At 38.6% G+C, this 18,327-nt stretch overlaps 1 protein-coding gene across 2 annotated transcripts in view; it reads left to right on the forward strand.

Moving 5' to 3' along the window:
- Positions 1–18,327, forward strand: part of TAFA2 (TAFA chemokine like family member 2) — a 355,777-nt gene that overhangs the window by 298,013 nt on the left and 39,437 nt on the right. For both annotated transcript variants that reach the window (XM_044384656.3, XM_057316454.1), the window contains exons 3-4: positions 12,428–12,580; positions 13,631–13,755. In XM_044384656.3, coding sequence (XP_044240591.1) covers positions 12,428–12,580; positions 13,631–13,755 — 278 coding nt within the window. The remainder of the gene's footprint in view (positions 1–12,427; positions 12,581–13,630; positions 13,756–18,327) is intronic.

Consider the following 18,327-nt stretch of genomic DNA (forward strand, 5'->3'; position numbering starts at 1 on the left):
TCCTTATCCGGTGAATGGGTAGTATGGCATGTAATTTCTCAGAGAGTGACTAGCATCTTCTAAAAACTAAAAGAAAGCCTCATCTAGTCTTCCTTAACAATTTGACTTAAGATTTATATCCTTTTGATCTAGAGTGACACTTAGAACCTGCATGTTCCACATTGAAATTGCTGAAGTGCAGAGGAAAGATCATCTAAATGTGCTTTTCATGTCAATCACTGGGAACAAAGCAAATCTTCCATGTGTGAAAAAGATTTTGTTGGAAGGCAAAGATTTTGTTCATTCTTGAACGATGCTGATTTCTTCTGTTTATAGGTGTCTTGCTGGCTTGAAAGAATACCCCAGATGTAGAAAACCTGTTAGTATACAGTAGGGTATTACGAATCTGCAAAATTAGATATAGGAAACAGTAAAGGTAGTCCTTGTGTTAGGGGATAATCATCTCCTAAAATTAAATGACTTTTGTGCCTCTGTCCCTCTAGATTTGTACATAGCACACCAGAGAATACATTTTTTAGAGAGAAAAAGATGCTTAGAGATCCTTTGAAGTTTGTAGTTGAGGAAACTAATGTCCAAGTAAGTAAAGTTGTTTTTCAGAGAATTGTCCTGACCAATTTGGGACTAAAATCAAGGTCTTCTGGGGGCAGAGTACAATATCCTACTACTCGGATGAGTAAGCTTTCATGGATTATGTTAGAAGTTTCTTCTATTATGTAAAAATGCTACTGGTTGAGATACTTGTAGCTAACATCACACTTTTTTTCTTTACTACATATTAAATCTTATGTCATATATGGCTAACTTCCTTATTTTACAGAAGATACATTAATTGTGACTTAGGGAGATTGACCAATTTACCAAACATTAAATAGTCAGTTTGTGGTAGTACTAGAAATAGAAGCTAGTGGTTTCCACCTCCCAGTCCAGGGCTCATTGAGTGCATCTCTCCTCCTGAAACCCTACTTGGCTCCCCGGTGGAACAAATTAAGCACATAAACACAGGCAGCCACAAAATAGCAAGGTCAAATGTTCTTACAATTTCTAGTAAGTTCATCTAAGCCTGGACTTGGAAAAATGATTAAATTTACTGTTTTTTTTTTCTCTTTTGAGAACCCTTGTAGTAAACCATTTATTTATTCATTTATTCATCAAGCATATTGATTTTTCTATTATGGATCTCAAACTGTGCCTCAAGCTGGGGATTCAGAGATGAATAATCATGATTTGGGTCTCACAATTTAGTAGAGGGAAATAGAGATATAAAAGTAAATATAGAAAACCGTTACAGGTATTGCAGAATAAGTCAGAAAATGTTAATCAGAGGACAGAGGGGTTCAGTCTACCTGAGGGGTTGATTAACAGATTCATAAAGTGTTGTGATGTTCTGAATTTGAAAGATGGGGTAGATGTTTCCTGGAGGTAAAAAGTGGGCCAGGATTGAAAAGTGACAGGGAGCCTGAGCAAAGATATAATAAGATTCTAAAGAGAGTTTATAGGATCTTAGTGGGGTATACAAGAGTGCCTAGGAAATTGAGGCTGGAAATGTCAGAAATGGGCCAGTGGAAGGATGCTTGTGCTATGCCAAAACTGTGAATTTATCCCACAAAAAATGAAGAGCTAGGAATGGTTTATACCCTCGGCTTAATTCTAGGAAGATCTACCATAGTAGAATGCATATGTGTGTGTGTGTGTGTGTGTGTGTATAAGGGAACATGCTAGCAAATAGGGAGACCAGTCCGGGCCCCTCGTGGTTGTGCAAGGAAAAGATGCTGAAGATGCCTAAGCTAAGTCAGTGTAAGTGAAGTTGTGGAGGACACGGAAATCGAGGACGAGTTCAGAGGTACAATGAGAGGAATGTGGTGAACAGAGATGTGGGCGTTAGGTAATCGAAGTGACACTGAACTGGAAATTAAGAGAGCTGAGTTCTAATTATGAATCTTCCATTCTCTAGCTCTTGATCTTGAATTAGTGAAAATTATAGATGTTTTCTAACCATCAATTTCCTTTTTGTAAAATGGCAAGGTAGGGTTTTATCTCTATTAGTCTTTAAGTCTCTACAAATTGATGATTCTCTCTTAGATACCTGCAATACAATAAATAGATTCATGGGTCTAAGTAAGGTTGCCTTAGCCTCCATAATAATTATATCTAACATTTATTCTTCATCAAATATAAGCATCGTTATGAATGTTGATTCAGTTGATCGTCATCGCAACCCTTTACGGTAGATGATATTATAATTGTCATTTTACAGATGGGGAGCTGAAGCATAGAGAGTTGAAATAATTTTTTCAGATCCTATCTTTTTGTTCTCTCTGTATCAGTCCGTTCAGGCTGCTGTAACAAAATACTGGAGACTGGGTGGCCCTATAACAAGAGAAATTTATTTCTCACAGTTCCGGAGGCTGGAAGTCCAAGGTCAGGGAGCCAGCATAGTACAGTGAGGACCCTCGTTTAGGCTGCTGACTTCACACTGTATCCTCACATTGCAGAAGGGGTGAGCAAGCTCTCAGGGACCTCTTCCGTATCAGCAGTAAACTTAATCACCTTTCAAAGGTACTACCTCTTAATATCATCACCTTGGGCATTAGGTTTTTAACATTTATTTGAATTTTGCAGGGTCATACACATTCTGACCATAGCACTGCTCTTTTTATTCACTGTATAAATTCCCTTAAGAAGCATTTGGACTATACCTGACTCCTTCCTAGGTCCATTAATAGGAATATTATTGCATATTCATCAATACTTGCTATTGTAACAGATACACCTCTAAATGTCATTGACTCAACACAGCTTATTTCTTGGGCGTGTGAAACCAATTATTGTCAGAGGCTGGATTTCTCCTTGATACAGTCATTCAGGGATCCAAGCTGATGGTGATTCTTCAGGGTCACCTTTGGCACGGACATCTGTCTGAAAGAGGAAGAGGGAGAGGGGCTGATACAGTAGGAGGTTTTTATAGGCCTGGTCCTAAAGAAATACAACTCGCTTCTGCCTACCTTCCATGTGTCACATGCAAGAAAGAGTAGAAAATGTAGTCCAATTGTATGCCCCGAAGAAAAGAAAAAGGAGGCTTGGTGAATAGTTAGGCACTCTCTTTGGGAGCTGGGATTTGAGCCTAGACCATCGGGCCTCAGAATCCCCACCCAAACCACTGTGCTCTATCACCTTTCGGACTTGATTGCTCTCATGGAATCGATGGTAATTAAATAGTTTTGTACGTAAAGCAATATAAGGATGGAGGTTGACTTTATAGTGCATATTATTTCTGTGTAGTTAAGATTTGTGACTTCATACAGACAAGAAATATATTCTAAAATATAAATTTTAGAAACTCCCTTCTCTGTTTCTCATCAAGTTCAGTGACTTAATGAAGTTAATTTATGTTACTTTGAAGTTCAAAAATCTTTTACTTTGACTCTCGTTTTCTGGTAGGTCTAATATATTGTACCCATTATAATGAAACTTAATCATTTCATAAACTCACAGAATTTTAGAATTGGAAGGAACTTTCAACTCTAAATTAATGCTAAAACTAGTCTGATTTCTTCATTTTGCAGAAGAGGAAAGATACCCAGAGACCTTAATGACTTACTCCGTAGTACACTCTTCAGGGACAGAGAACTATGCAGGAGAGCCCAAATACCCCAGCTTTCTTTTTACGGCTTTTTCCGCTCACCATGTCATTTTCCTCAAGAAGCACTTGGGCTGCACTGCCCTCCCTCCAAGGGACACTTACAGGAATCTGATTAATCATAAAAGAACAGCATGACTCTTACAGTTTATAGGAATTGGGGATGTTCTGATTCTTCACATTTTTTCTGTGTATGTAATTTGGGATTAAGGAGAAAATCTGCTTTTAAACCTTTGACATTAGAAACATTTTAAAAAGCACAGTAGACATTTTCCTGTCTGAGTAATTTGAGATGGCCTCGGGGTCATCACTGGAAATGTCACTTTTCACTCCGAGGGAAATGTACAAAGTGCAACTGTTGGATCGTGCATTTCCTGGATCCTACTTTGAAGGTAGAAACTTGTCTCCTGGTCTTAAAAGTGGTGACAGAAATACTTCTGCCTGATAATTAGCTTTTGTTAAGAATAACTTTAATTTTTAAAAAAAGGAGAAATACTGCATTCAGCACATTTTTGGGTCAAAGTACAGAGACGTCATCGAATTACCTCAGGAAAAAACAGGTTCATTGAAACCCAGTGTATAAAATACTTCATGAATTCTGGAAAACATCAGGAAGACCTGAGGAAGGGCAAACACCAGGGCAGCGTGTGGGACTCCCTCCTCTCTTACCTCTGACATCTCTTTGTATCTGCTCCGCGTCCCATCACCAGGAGACATAGACCCATCTCTCCACGAGTCACCTGACTTCTAATGCCACGTGCCCATTTCCACGTGGCAATTCTGTGCCTTTTGGTTCCAATTTCCAGACAGGTGGATTTGATTTGTCCAGTTCCTGTTTTTCAGAGCAGGTATTAAAAGCAAATGTTCTGGTAGTTTAAAAGGGACCACCATTCCATGAGATTTGCTTTCTTCTCTCTCTTCTACCTCAATTCTCATTTAGGATGAGGATGGAGAAGATGTTCATGATTGAGCTGAGTGGCAAGGAGTTTAAAATTCTCTCAAGAGTGAGTCTTCTGTTCTGCCTCTTTCTCGTAAAACAGACTGGGGGACATCCTCTGGTTGAGAGCTGACTTTTGTCAATGGAGACTGTACCATTCATTATTTATTAGGGTTATTATCCTTTAGTGCCCATCTTTTTTTCCTCCACTGACTTTATTTTTTTCATATAAATTGGAGCAGTTTGAGAAAACAGGCTTTGTAAAAATGTCATCGGCACTTGGCTATTTCCTCTCTGATCGTTTTGACTTCATAAATTACGTGAACTTTTGAAATTTCATTGAGCCCTTTAAATAACCATTTCTTTTAATTAGATTGCTTCAGCATGAAAGTCTAAAACTGTGCCCTATTTTCTCATTCTAATGAATTAAAGTGAGAAATTAGCTGTCTCAAAAAGTTTTTGTTTCAGCACATTTTTCCCATTCAAAGTGATTTCCAGCAACCTGAATCCACTAACTAGCTTGCATTTCAGATATCTATTGGTGCATGTACGTGATGCCTTATTTCTGCTTAGAAGGTGTAATGCAGACTCTCTGGGGAGCTAGTCAAGCTGGGTAAAACCATTAAATAGGAGTGTACGGAGACAAACAAAATTTTAGAATCAATGAGACAAATCAGAATACAAATAAAAACTGAAATCTAACGGAAAGGAATCCCAGTAGGAACAAATTCACAACTTGATGCTGAATCTACTCTCTTCTGTAGTTTAAGTGTCAAATTAAATATTTTTTTATATGCACCTCATGTCAACACAAGTATGTATACAGATTTTTTGAAATATGAAATTAGAACTTTTAGAAAATGTAGACATTTTCCCTAGCATCTATGTCTTTGTAACTTGTATATGTTCCATCGTTTTGTATTCACTAATTACATTAATAGTAAAAACAAAGAGAATTAATATTTAAGTAATGCTACAATTTAAAAGCAGTTTCATATGCTTGGCATATAGTGAATATTCAATAAATGGTAGCAATTATCATTATTTTATACACCGTTTCCAGAGTGAATGAATGATTCATATGTACAGAATGTGATATGCATAGCTTTGTCCTCTTATTAACCTAAGGCCAGCAACCATTCCTCAAGGTGAAATGATCTGCATAAATATTATTCTACTGTGTACCAGTTTTTCATACCTATGTATTTATAGTTGGTTCACAGGTGATGGATAAAATGTGATCATATTAACACATGTATAAACATACATGTACATATATAATTATAATTATGTACGTGGGCATATCGTTTTTAAAAATCTATGCAAGCATATGAACCAAATGTTATTTAATTCAGATTTTCTCCCCCTCTGGAGAAATTACTTTCAGTCAGTGAAAAAAGCAGTTGAAAACAACAAACGTGTTGTTAAAATGCCTTATAGGACTTCATGCCAGAATATACCAGTCACAATAGCTTTAGAAAAGTTTCAGAAATCTTGAGACATGGTTTAGGAGGCTGCCTTAAGAGGCAGTATTGTAACGCCATGTTTCTGGGGGCTCTTGAGGGCTAATGGTCCTATTGCTGAAATGAGACATGGGGTAATAATGGAAGGCCACAATTAGAGCTGGGTAAAACTCGGTATCCCCATCTTTATAAGAATTAAGCCTCTGTGTCTCTAGCGTCCTTTTACAAAGATGTAGGAGGCAACCCTTGGTGTTTATACATCACACCCAGGGGGGACAAAAGAGAAGAACAGAAGAAAGGTGGGTTTTGTTGGTTTGTTCATGACTTGGGAATTGTGACATGAAGAAAATTGTTTGTTCTTTTTTCATTTAAATCTTCTCCAGGGGGTCTTGCATCATTTTAATATGATGTTAAGTGTCTGTGAAGCCTATTTTGTTAATTTAGAAAGCCCTAATATTTGATTAGGTTCGTTTATCAAGAGCTCTGTCTGAATCTGTATAGAGAATTGTAGTAACTGCTGGAATTTCCTACCGTCTCATTAACCTTTTAAAGGAAAACCACAGGAATTAGTTTTACCTTCTTAAATTGCTTGTTTACCATTTATTAAACACATACCACATGCTGAACAGTTTACATGAAAAATTAGTCTTTGTCTACAAGAATCTGGTTATCCTAAGAAGTTAAGATACACAGACAAATTAAGAAAACTATACATATGTAAACATATGCCATGCTTAGGTGAACTAAATTCTGCTAGAAGATTAATTCCTCGGTTTTGAGGTATCTTGTTTCACTTGGCATATACCAAAACATACTGAAGTCAATATTCTTCCTACCCATGCCTTCATACACTTTGAGGATAATATTACCCATCCATCTACTTACCTATCATCTGTTCTATTTTAAAAAGGTTAATTATCCCTCTCATTCCTCCACAAAAAAGCTTTATAACTTCAGTTTTAATAAGAACAGAGGCCGAGTTTTTTTTTTTTTTACTAAGTCCCATTTTTCACCAGGAAACTCAACCTGTATGTCTGTACATTTCCTTTTCTTCCTTCAATGAAGAGAAAGGTCACGACAGCAAAGCCTGTGTCTGTCAGGCTTGTTCTTCCTGGTCAGCTTTATTATTAATCTCTTCACATTTAGTACCATGTGCTCTGAAGGGGAGGACGTGTCTGTCAGTCTTCCCAGTGCAGCTCCTACTTTATCCTCCTCTTCATTATACCATATGGGCATCATTCTTCCTTTCTCCTCGAACAAGAAAGCATACTTTCTTCACCAGAGTCCTCACATACCAAACTTAGCCGAAGTAATTAACCAATTGTGGAATAACTCTTTGCAGTCCTTTAAATTATATAATATATAAACATTTTCCTTTATTATTATTTTTTTAAAGATTTTACTTATTTGTCAGAGAGAAAGGGAGAGCACAAGCAGGGGGAGCAGCATACAGAGGGAGAAGCAGGCTCCCTGCTGAGCAAGAAGTCTGATGTGGGACTGGATCCCAGGAACCTGGGATCATGACCTGAGCCAAAAGCAGACGCTTAACTGACTGAGCTACACAGACATCCCCAATATTTTCCTTTAAATATTCATTTTCATTGACTCACACAAGCTAGGATGATATATTTAGAGATATCATGCTTCACTGGCTTATCCTCCAATTAATGCATTTGGAAAAAATATATCCTACTGAACAATCTAGGAAGGAGTATAAAGTACTACTACGTCCTCAGGTTGGGCTAAGTTTTGAAGCAGTAACAAAAAGCACCTCAAAATTTTAGAGGCTTGTAAGAGCTTCAGGCTTATTTCTCATTCATAGGTCCACCATGGTTGGTGGGAACTTGCCTCATATCTCTTCACTTGAAAACTCAGGTCGATACAGCTTCCACTGTCAAGAACATACTTGGTTGCTTGGGTTGGTGGGGAGAAATGTGGTGAATTACACACTAGCTCTTAAAGCAGCCACACCGATTGATATCCTTTGCTTTTGCTCATAAGTGACGCCTATTACTTTAGCTTTCCTTTAAACACAATATTACCATGTGTCCAGAAGGGAGAGAGCCAGAAATATTTAGCAAACAGCACTAATGTTTATCAAAGACTACCGCAACTGCTTTATCCTTTTATATTTCTTGCCAAGCAAGGTTGCCATGAATTTTGATATTGGCATTGGGAAGGGGAAACCAGATACAGAGTTTCCACCTGTCCATTCCTTTCCAATATGTGATAAAATCTCCTTCTAACAAATAGTAAAATGGCCTTTGTGGGTGCTGAAATAGTGCCTCTCCTCCCAGGGGAGAGGTCAGTGCATTGTCCCTGTGTGCTCCTGGCTGCTGTCATACTGTGGAAGAAAACAGAACCCTCTGGAAGAGAACAGAACCCTTGCCACTTCAGGCTGTCCCCAAGCCATCTCAGCTCAGTGCTGGGCTGAACAGCATCAGTATCTGAAGAAGCCCCAATAATCTCTTGTCTCCAGCCTGGTTTCCACCCAAAGACTAGTAGACTGACCTCATGACCTACATCTTTCTTTCCCTAAATCACTCTCAGAAGTCCAAGCATCCCAAATAATCCTCAGGGAGATGTTCATCTCCATTCTTCAATCATCAGAGAGATGTTCATCTCCGTCTGCTCTGACATCCCACACCTTCTTCCATCCTCTGCCGTTTGGTGCGTACCAGCCAAGCCCCTGCAGGCGATCCTACTGTTCCTTCCCAGGAAATCTACTTTGCCTCTTTCTGAGATACCTATTTTATATCTTCTTTGTTCTCTTCAGACATCTCTCATATTGCATAGCAAGATCAGGTGAAGTCAGATAAGAAACTACATCTTCTCACCACCTAATCCATTCACACCCACCAGCCTCTGTCGCTACACATCCCACGTTCACTCTTGTTGAAATAGATTATTTCTGCATCAATTTATTGTCAACCCCCCAAGTGCCCTGAATCTCAATTCTATTTTCCTTCTCAAGAATATGCTTTTGTAATTACCCATTTTCTTTCCTATATTGTGCCTTTCTTTACCAGATCATTCTAGCAAGAAAGTATGCCTTTATGGCATTCATTAAAAAAGATTCCCTTGACACCATGCTTCATTCCAGCTATTGCTCATTTCCTTCTTCCCTTAACAAAAGATTCTTGGGAGAAATTTGTATAATTGCACAGTTTTACGTCCCATCCTCCAATAAACTTACTTTAATCATGCTTTTATTTTCACATCATGCCACTGAAATGATTTTCATTGCGATCAAATGCTAACAATAGTTAACACAGAGGGCCGACTATGAGGCAGGCAGTGCTCTAAATACTTCATACCCATGAACTCATTTCATCCTTAAACCAACCCTATAAAGATGGTGCTATTAATATCCCCCTTTTAGAAAGTAAAAAAAAAAAAAAATGCTACTCAGAGATACGAAATAATTTGCCCAAGGCCACACAGCTGTTAGGAGGAGCTCAGTTGAACCCAGTTTTTCTGGTTTTGAAGGCTCTTAATTAGTACATGATCTTACTTTTTAGTGGACAGTGATTTCTGTTTATTAAACCTTTCAGCAGCACTCGCCACAGCTGATTGATCCCCTCCTTCTTGAAACATTTTGTTGTCTTTCCATGCTTTCATCCCATGTTCTTTTTTATCTTACCTCATGTGCTGTTCTTGCAGGTCTCTATTGCTGGCAACCTTTCCATGGTAATTTGGTTTAGTCTGTGCCTTTAAATATCACCTATCAGCCTGGATTTCTTAGGTGTGTATCTGCAGCCCAAATCTCTTCCCTAAGCTCCACGTCATAAATGTCGCTGCCTGACTTACATCTCTACTTGGGTGCCTTGTAATAGTCTCAGATTTAACACTGACACACACACAACTACAGATAGTTTAACCCAACCCAGCTGTTGCCAAACTCCCTGTTCCCAGGCCCTCTCTATTTGCCAGAACCACCACCACCACCACCACCCACACACAAACACGGCTCATGTATAATTAGCTTCAGGTGTACAATATAATGACTCAACAATATAATCAGTGCTCATCATGATCAGTGTGCTCTTCACCTGTTTTATCCACCCCCCCCACCCACCTACCTCCCCTCTGGCAAACCCCAGTTTGTAGAACCACCCACTTCTAATTGCTCAGGACAAGCTGAGGAGTAATCCTAACTCCTCCTTCCCACAGAGCTCACGTCCAATCTAATAGCAAGTCAAACCAGCTCTACAGGGGAATATTCCTAACCCGCTACTTCTCCCCAGCTCTGCTGCTGTTAGTATAGCCCAAGTCCTATCCTTTATTCCCTAGGCTCCTGCAACCTCTTCATAACTGGTCTCCCTCATCCCACTCTTGCTTCTTCAATCCATTCTCTAAAGAACAGTTTGAGCAAACTTCTAAAGCATTTAATACGATGATACCATATCCACCTAGAGTATTTCCCTCATGACATGAGTAAAATCCAGTCCCTTTATTACAGCATACCAGCCCCTACTCCATCTTCCCACAATCCTGAACACAGTTCCCTAGACCTCTCAATTGTTCAACCACACCGTCGCCACACCGGTCATCTTGCTGTCCTGGGAACACATGACACATTTCCCCATTTCAGTTCTCTGTCATTTGCTGCTCCTTCTCTTTGGAATGTTCTTCCTTTCTTAGATCCTCATAACAGATGCTTCCCTCTCGTCACTCAGGTCATCCTTCAGACTACCTCACAGAGGTCCTCTCGGACACTCACAAAAATACACTTTCCTTCCCTGTTTGATTACTCTCCCCTTACTCTACTGCAGTTCCTTCAAGGAGCTTCTTAATCATTAACAGGTATTTATGATTTGTTTTCTACGCAGGAATATGAGCTCTCTGAGGGCAGGCTCTATGTCCCTACTTTTCATCGTTACATCCCCCAGTACTCAGAACCATACTTGAAGTGTGGTATTCACTCAATTAAAATGTGATTAAGTGAAGTGCAGTGCAAAAGTCAGCATATTGACTTGTATGACATAATGTGAAGCATTCAATAAATTAAACAAAACTGAATCATAAGAAAATATTTTCTAGAGCACAAGAGGAAGGAGGGCTGACTCAAGTTTTTTAAATTTCAGAGATAGCCTTGTGTTTGAGTCAAACACAGAGAAATCCCCGTTTGTATCTACAGTGGCAGGAAAATCTTTGTGGCATTGGAAATGGTATATTTCTTGAAAGTTCTTTTGAGGATCCCATGTCAAAGCCATATGATATACCCAAGTTTCTTGGTCTCGCATGGAGGGATGGACAATATGTGTGATTTGTTCTCTTACAAGAAAAATCTAAGCATGCTGTCTAACCTGAGTTACTGCATAGTGATACTCATCCCCCAGGGGAAGAGTAATATAAATACATAATATAGTGATCTCATTTACAAAATGGGCTTCGATATGTTTATAACATTAAACAATTTCAGATCTGGTTTTTACATCACATTTTTTAAAATTTCTGAAAGCACAGTGTTTCAATGGATGTTTGATTTTCAGCTTTTTATTTTTAGCAGACAAAACTTCTGCTTTATTGTTTCAAAGTAGGGTTAATACTTTGAAGATGAAATGCTGCAAAAAAAAAAATGAAGGCAAACTAGAACCCTATCATAATATGATAAGTGAGGCCTATAAGTCCAAGCCCCCAAACCATGTGGGAGCCTTACTGCCAGGTTAACGGTCTGGGTGGGGGAGCCTCACAGCTTATTGGATGGGGCTCCCAAGCTAGATATAAACCCATCCACATTCTGGCTACAGTTGTTGTTACTGGTGGCAGTTGTTCCCTCAAGGCAAAATGGAAAGGAAAGGTTTTTGGGAAACTAGTTGGGACTTCCAGGAAAATGGCAGCAGTTTCAAGAATTCCCAATTAGTTCATTCCCAGGGAAACTGGGCAGAATAATATTGAGGAGATGGGTTCCACCCTTTACCTCCTTGCTTCCTGAAAAGAGGTTCCCGGTCCGGCTTTTGCACTCACCCCTAGAAGAACAATGTAACCTAACCCTCCCCCAACCCACCACTTTGAGAAGAGGTCTGCTCTTAGCCCCACTGCAGGGCACCTTTCTTTGATTAACGTGATGGACAAAAAAGTCATATGCAAATAAGTATGTTTTTGATAGCATCACACACTGTCTCTTTATTTCAGACTGTTCTAACGGCTCATTCTAATCTGGTCACTAATTGTTCCTGCTTCACCAGGCCTTTCCTGACAGAAATGGTCCTTGCACATTTAGAAAAGAAATCAAATCTGCATTATGGAGTCAGCATCATTGTATTTCTAGTTTCATGCATGGTGGCTCCCTTATAGAGCTATATGTAACGTACTGCTAATTAAAAAGAGGGGGAGAAGCCAAAGCTTTCTCAATGTTGTCTTATTATCTCGTTTTTGTTTGTGCAGCTCATCATGTTAAAACGGGCACCTGCGAGGTGGTGGCACTCCACAGATGCTGTAATAAGAACAAGATAGAAGAGCGATCACAGACCGTCAAGTGCTCCTGCTTCCCCGGGCAGGTGGCAGGCACCACGCGAGCTGCTCCGTCTTGTGTCGATGGTGCGACCTCCTCCATTGCTCATTGTGCTCAGTAGCTGGGGGCTGGTTACAGCTGGAACTCCACTATAATGCTGTTGACCGTGGTCAGTCCTGAGGGGCCACCCCAAAAATCATGTGGTTGACGAGAGATTATTTGGGGGGGGCACGCTGAAATCTAAAATCCTCTGGAAGGAGGTCTAAGACCTTACGCAGTTTTGTAAAAAAAAGGCGTTCTAGTGAGGTTCCAACAAGTCCATGTGCTTCTTACTTTGATACCATGAAATACTGATTTACCGGTGGAGGGCGCGCGCGGGTGTAAATTAATTGGGAAAGGAGAGATGAAAATGGAGGATTAAACAGTATGGTGACCTAATCCCATGGATGGTTCTTAAGAATGAAAAAATAAGCGCCATATAAATGAGTGAATTTGTAGTTGTACAGTGAATTCACATGAAATATTGATTTTTATGGAGATCATCAAAATAATTTTATTGGAGGGTTCACCTAATTACAATAGGACACACATCTTTGTATGGGTCTATTTAATTAATGTTACCATAAATAATAACGTAAGTATTCCTAGTAGTATGGCTCATTCCTTGTGATGATGGCTACTGCCCACAGTAAAAACAAAACCCCAAAAACACATTAACGCTAATATCCTCCTCATTTTAGCCTACTTGTGGGAAGTATCACATTACTTCTAAAATATTGGCTCTAAACTGGTAATAGGTTAATTTTCTTATCTTTAGGTAGATCAGGGTATGCATGTCTATATGAGTTTCTTCCCAATATATTCGTTTTCATAAAGCCTGTATATTCACATGAAAAAAATCCTTCCACAATGTGCCTCTAATTAACAATACTATTTGTGAAGAGGGTAGAGTGTTCTCACCACGGTAAGCTAAAATTGAAAACAAACATTATTTTAGAGAGTCTAGAAAGATTTTAGAGGAGCATGCTTCAAAACCCAGTCTAACCAGTGGTGGGAAAAACTGTTCCTCTTTGTGCACCCAGAAGATGAATGCCCAAACAGAAACCACTGCACTGATCGCTTTTTATCTCCTGTAGCTTCAATCGTGGAACAGAAATGGTGGTGCCACATGCAGCCCTGTCTTGAGGGAGAGGAATGTAAAGTTCTTCCGGATCGGAAAGGATGGAGCTGTTCCTCTGGGAATAAAGTGAAAACAACCAGGGTAAGTGGACAGCCAGCTTGGGAAAGCAACAATGTCTCTGAATTTATAGAGCGTGGGCATGCGCAGGAACATCGTTTAAGTGATGCTTGTACCGTGGAAAGTATAGTTTTCCATACTCTACCCCCCATTGTCTTCCTAATTCATTTTTTCATAGCACATTTTTATTTTACTCAGAATAGCATCTTCTATAGATTGCCATCACCTGTCATGTTATTTAATAAATCAATGTTGTGTATTCCTTCATGAGATACTGACAGGAATGTGAAACCCCCTGCGGATGCATGTTACATGATGAGAAAGTGACCCCAAATCCCTTATTCTTTAATGGACAGTAATTTGAATATATTCTGGGGGGAAAATTTATTTTATACATGACTCGATACAATTTCCCAACTAAGAGTCTTTCGTTTTTATGAAAGTAATTATTTTGATCTCCCTGGTTTCTGGGTCAATAAATGGTTTTCTTAATGGTAAACTTTGTAATGAGTTACCGAGAGGAGTTTCTAAATCTCAGGGTCAATATGAAAAGACTACTCTTCAGACAATGATGTAGTTCAGCTTGCAATGATTGCTGGGACAGGGGAGAGAAAAGAAAAATGGTTAGCTTTATTCTTTGATTTCCTAATTAGCTCCATGGATATTCTGGACTGGCAGAATTTAAATTTTCTGTAGAATCAGCAAACAAAAGTACCATCTTGTTTTGCTATTTGCTTTTAGGGGAAAGCAGACTATTGATTAGAATTGGATAACTGGGGACTAGATAAGAATAATATGATATTTTATAAAAAGTAACATAAAAGCAGAGACTGGTTAATGTACCATATTGTTTAATAAAAGCAGTTTTTTTTTTAAACCTCTCTGGACATATTCAAGAGGATTATTTTTAAATCCTATCAGATATATAATCCAGTCCATTGAATAACATGTTTAGTGCATTGGCTGTTCAAACATACACAAAAGTAACTAATAGCATAAATAAAAACTATATTTTGTCAAATTATTCATGATTCTATTTGTTGGCTAAATGCTGATATACTTTTCCAAAACCTACAGAGTGCATGATCAGTTAATTAGAATAATTGTATTATTCAGCACATGATATAAACCACACTGATTTGTTAAAAACATCCTGGCAATATAAAATAAGTTATTTATAGCATGAAAATATTTCCTTCCCTAACACTATAAATTCTTAGTCCAAATAGCACTCATGGAAATTCACTGAAGAAAGATTTGAGATTCTGAAGCAAATTAAAAAAAAAAAATCGCACTCTGTGACCACACTCTTTTTTATTACTTCAGTGGACATGAGGAAACTAACATTTATTGGATACTTAAAACATATGCCATAAACCGAACAAAGTACTTCATGTGAATGAGCTCATTTAATCCTCTTAACAGCCCAATGAGGAAGATAATATTATCTCCTCTTTACAGATGAGTAAACCGAAGTTTCAAAACCCTCAGTGACTTTCCAAGGTCATACAGCTAATGAACAGGGAAGCCAGGGTTCAAACGGAGCAGTCTCATTCCAGAACCTAATCTCTTAACCTGTCGTTTAAACTAGATAATTTAACTTATTCTTAAGGAATAGTGAAGAGAGCTTCCTGTCATTCTATTCATATTAGGTAGACCTTTAAAATTATCTTTAACTTTCTGGATCACTGAAATGAAAAGGTCAAGACCATGTGATCGAAATTCCCACAGTAAGCTGTGTTAGAAGGGCTGCTTCACTCCCTGCTGTGCCTTAGTCTCAGCGGTCCAAACTTAAAATTTGGTCTCAGCAATTCTTCCCATTTAACCGGTTTTCGTCTTGTAATTAAACAAGATGGATGAGAGGCTGAGAACTTGGCAAGTGGGGAAGACCGTATCTAGATCCTCCAGTTCATTTTCGTTATAAAGGGTTAGGCCACATAGAGTATATTGTGCGTCCTCTTTTTATTTCATCTCTTTTAAGATTCCTTCTAACTCGGAGGCTGTGATTCTCATTTAAAGTAAGGAAAAATCATCATCTATAAGATCAGTGATCCTGAAAGACGGAGTTTCTTGAATACAATCAACGTAAATTGCTATCTTTGTTTTTCTTCACAAGAAAAAGATTGCTGGTGAGAAGGAAGCTATGTAGACATGTCCAACAAAGGGACATCACGGTATTCCAAATGGTTAGGCAAAATGATGGGCAGTTGTGAGTGTCTTTTGGTTTACAAAAGAATTACAAAAAGAATTTGGCTCAATTTCCCCGAGGCGTCAAAAAACAGTTTCTGAGGTCATCAGGTTATTGTTCTGCTCTCTCCACTGAAATAGTACCAAAAAAGTAGAGGAGACACAAATTTTTGAAATTGCATGCCGTGAACGTGTCGGACAGAGGCAGCTCCGGCCATGCATTGAGAGCAGCAGTGGAATCGAGACGAAGTCTGATCATTATTTGGTTCATTGGCACTAGTGTTCATGTGCCAGTCTTAAATAAGTTAGCCATGGCTGTGGGGAGCCAAGCAGCCACTGCACTGCATCCCTGAGTTGGCAGATGCCAGCCACAAATGGGGGAAGTCCAGAAGTTAAGCATGAATAGGTTACAAAGTAACTGAAGAGCTGCTCGCAGCCAAAACCCATCTGAGTTTCTTATGCAAGATATGTTGGTCTTGTGGGATTATCACTGCAAGCAAAATGGCTCGAGAAATGATTAAAATTTGCAATAATGTACACCCTTCCTTTTAATTGCCCATATTCAATCTGGAGTGCTCCGGTAAGCCGAATGTTAGAAAAAAAGCAGTCAGCCAAAAACAGCAATGAGACTTGCTTAGCCTCAGCAGAGATGTGGTGGTACTTTCCAGAACTGACTACAGATTATGGGCTGGGTGAATTCCTCATTTAAGACTAATTTGGAATTTACATTGTACTTGCTACTATAAATGTGAATCATATCCCCCTTCTGTCTTTGTACCAGATTCAGGAAGCTTATTATTCTGATCCATTTTCTATTTGTCCCAACAAGGGAGAAAAGGCAAAGAACACACAACCCTTGTTGGAACATCAGTATTTTCCATTCATGCTCTTCAGTACCCCAAACATTTAATCTGGAGGGAACGGAGGATGCAACATTTGTTTCCTGAACTCTAGTTCTTACCTTAAAGGTGGAAACTTCTGTCTATGACCTCTGCAACCACCTATTGTATTACTTTCAAGAACTCCAAAGTTAAAAAGAAAGGAAAAGTCATGAGAGTCCCTTGATTTCAAACTCACTTTCAAAGATAAATAATAACTTTTCAAAGAGTCATTAATAAAAGAATATGAAAGAGCACATAATTATACACTAATTATATAATATAAAAGTAGCAGGGGGGAAAGGTGCTGTAGAGCTTGTAAGATTTGAGGGAAAAATAAACCTTTGATAACATTGTTGGATCCTCAGGAAAAATAGGCTGATTCATTTCTTTTAATGTTTTGATATTCTTTCTCTCTGGAACATCTTCTAAAGGAAGTCACATTTTGATTTTAGGATTCACAGCCCATGGCCATGGGTATGGGCTCTAAACACCAATGGTCATGTAGCTCTTAAGTCTGGTTCTTACCTAAAGAAAGATGACCTTCAGAGTATGCAAGATTCTGTATTTTCGTTAGAAATATTATCTTTATGAATCACAAATCCTAGGTCTGTTTACTTTTCATATACTTAAAAATTACCCAGAAAATGTCTTAAGTAATTGGAATTCTTTAATCTTTGCCAGTTTAAAGTGCCTCAAGCAGATAAGAACTCTAGTTTTTTAATGTCTCTTCAAATATAAGTGGATTTTAAGTGCATAAAATATGATTTCCTTTTGGCATGTAATGCAAAGAAAATCAACAGGTATTAAGAATTTCCTATGCATAAACATCCTATAATAATAATGCTCTTATTACAATCAAAGCAACAAAAGCACATATGAAGGCATTCACTTAGCTCTTAGCATACACGAGGCACTCTAAGTGTATTGCAGGTATTATCTTATTTAATTTCCCAAACCACAGCAGGCACTAATGAGAGTACAAAGATGTATGGTGTGGTCCCTGCCAACCAGGCATATGCCCTAGAGTAGGGGAATGAAGAGTGTACAGTTGCATTATTCTTGTCATCCATGTGCAGTCCACTAACAATAAACACTGGAATCATGGATAAATATAAGAGTAACATCGTTATAATAATGGCTATAAGACTTTAGTTCAGCGTCCTCATCTGCAAAATAAATGAGGATATTGAGTTAGGTTCAACTTCGAGTTCCTTTAACCAGGATTTATTTTTTGGTTCCACGTGCCAAGGACATTTCTAACTTCCTTTCCAGCTACATTTATATGACACTAATAACTGGCTAATCTCAGAAGATAGATAAGTATTTGGGTTTTTAATCCTTTCCCTGTAAGGAAGAAAAGAAACAGCATTTTAGGAGGTTTTGCTGATTAAAGCCTCAAGTCACCCTCTTCCAGATGCGGCTGGATTTTATACCAAGACTCACTGACCGTTCTGTGATGGGGGCTGGGGAGGGGCCTTTGAACACTGCCCAGGGGCACTATTCCAGCCCCAATGCAAAACAAACAAAA

Source organism: Ursus arctos, unplaced genomic scaffold (assembly GCF_023065955.2).
Source record: "Ursus arctos isolate Adak ecotype North America unplaced genomic scaffold, UrsArc2.0 scaffold_21, whole genome shotgun sequence".
Lineage (NCBI taxonomy): Eukaryota > Metazoa > Chordata > Mammalia > Carnivora > Ursidae > Ursus > Ursus arctos.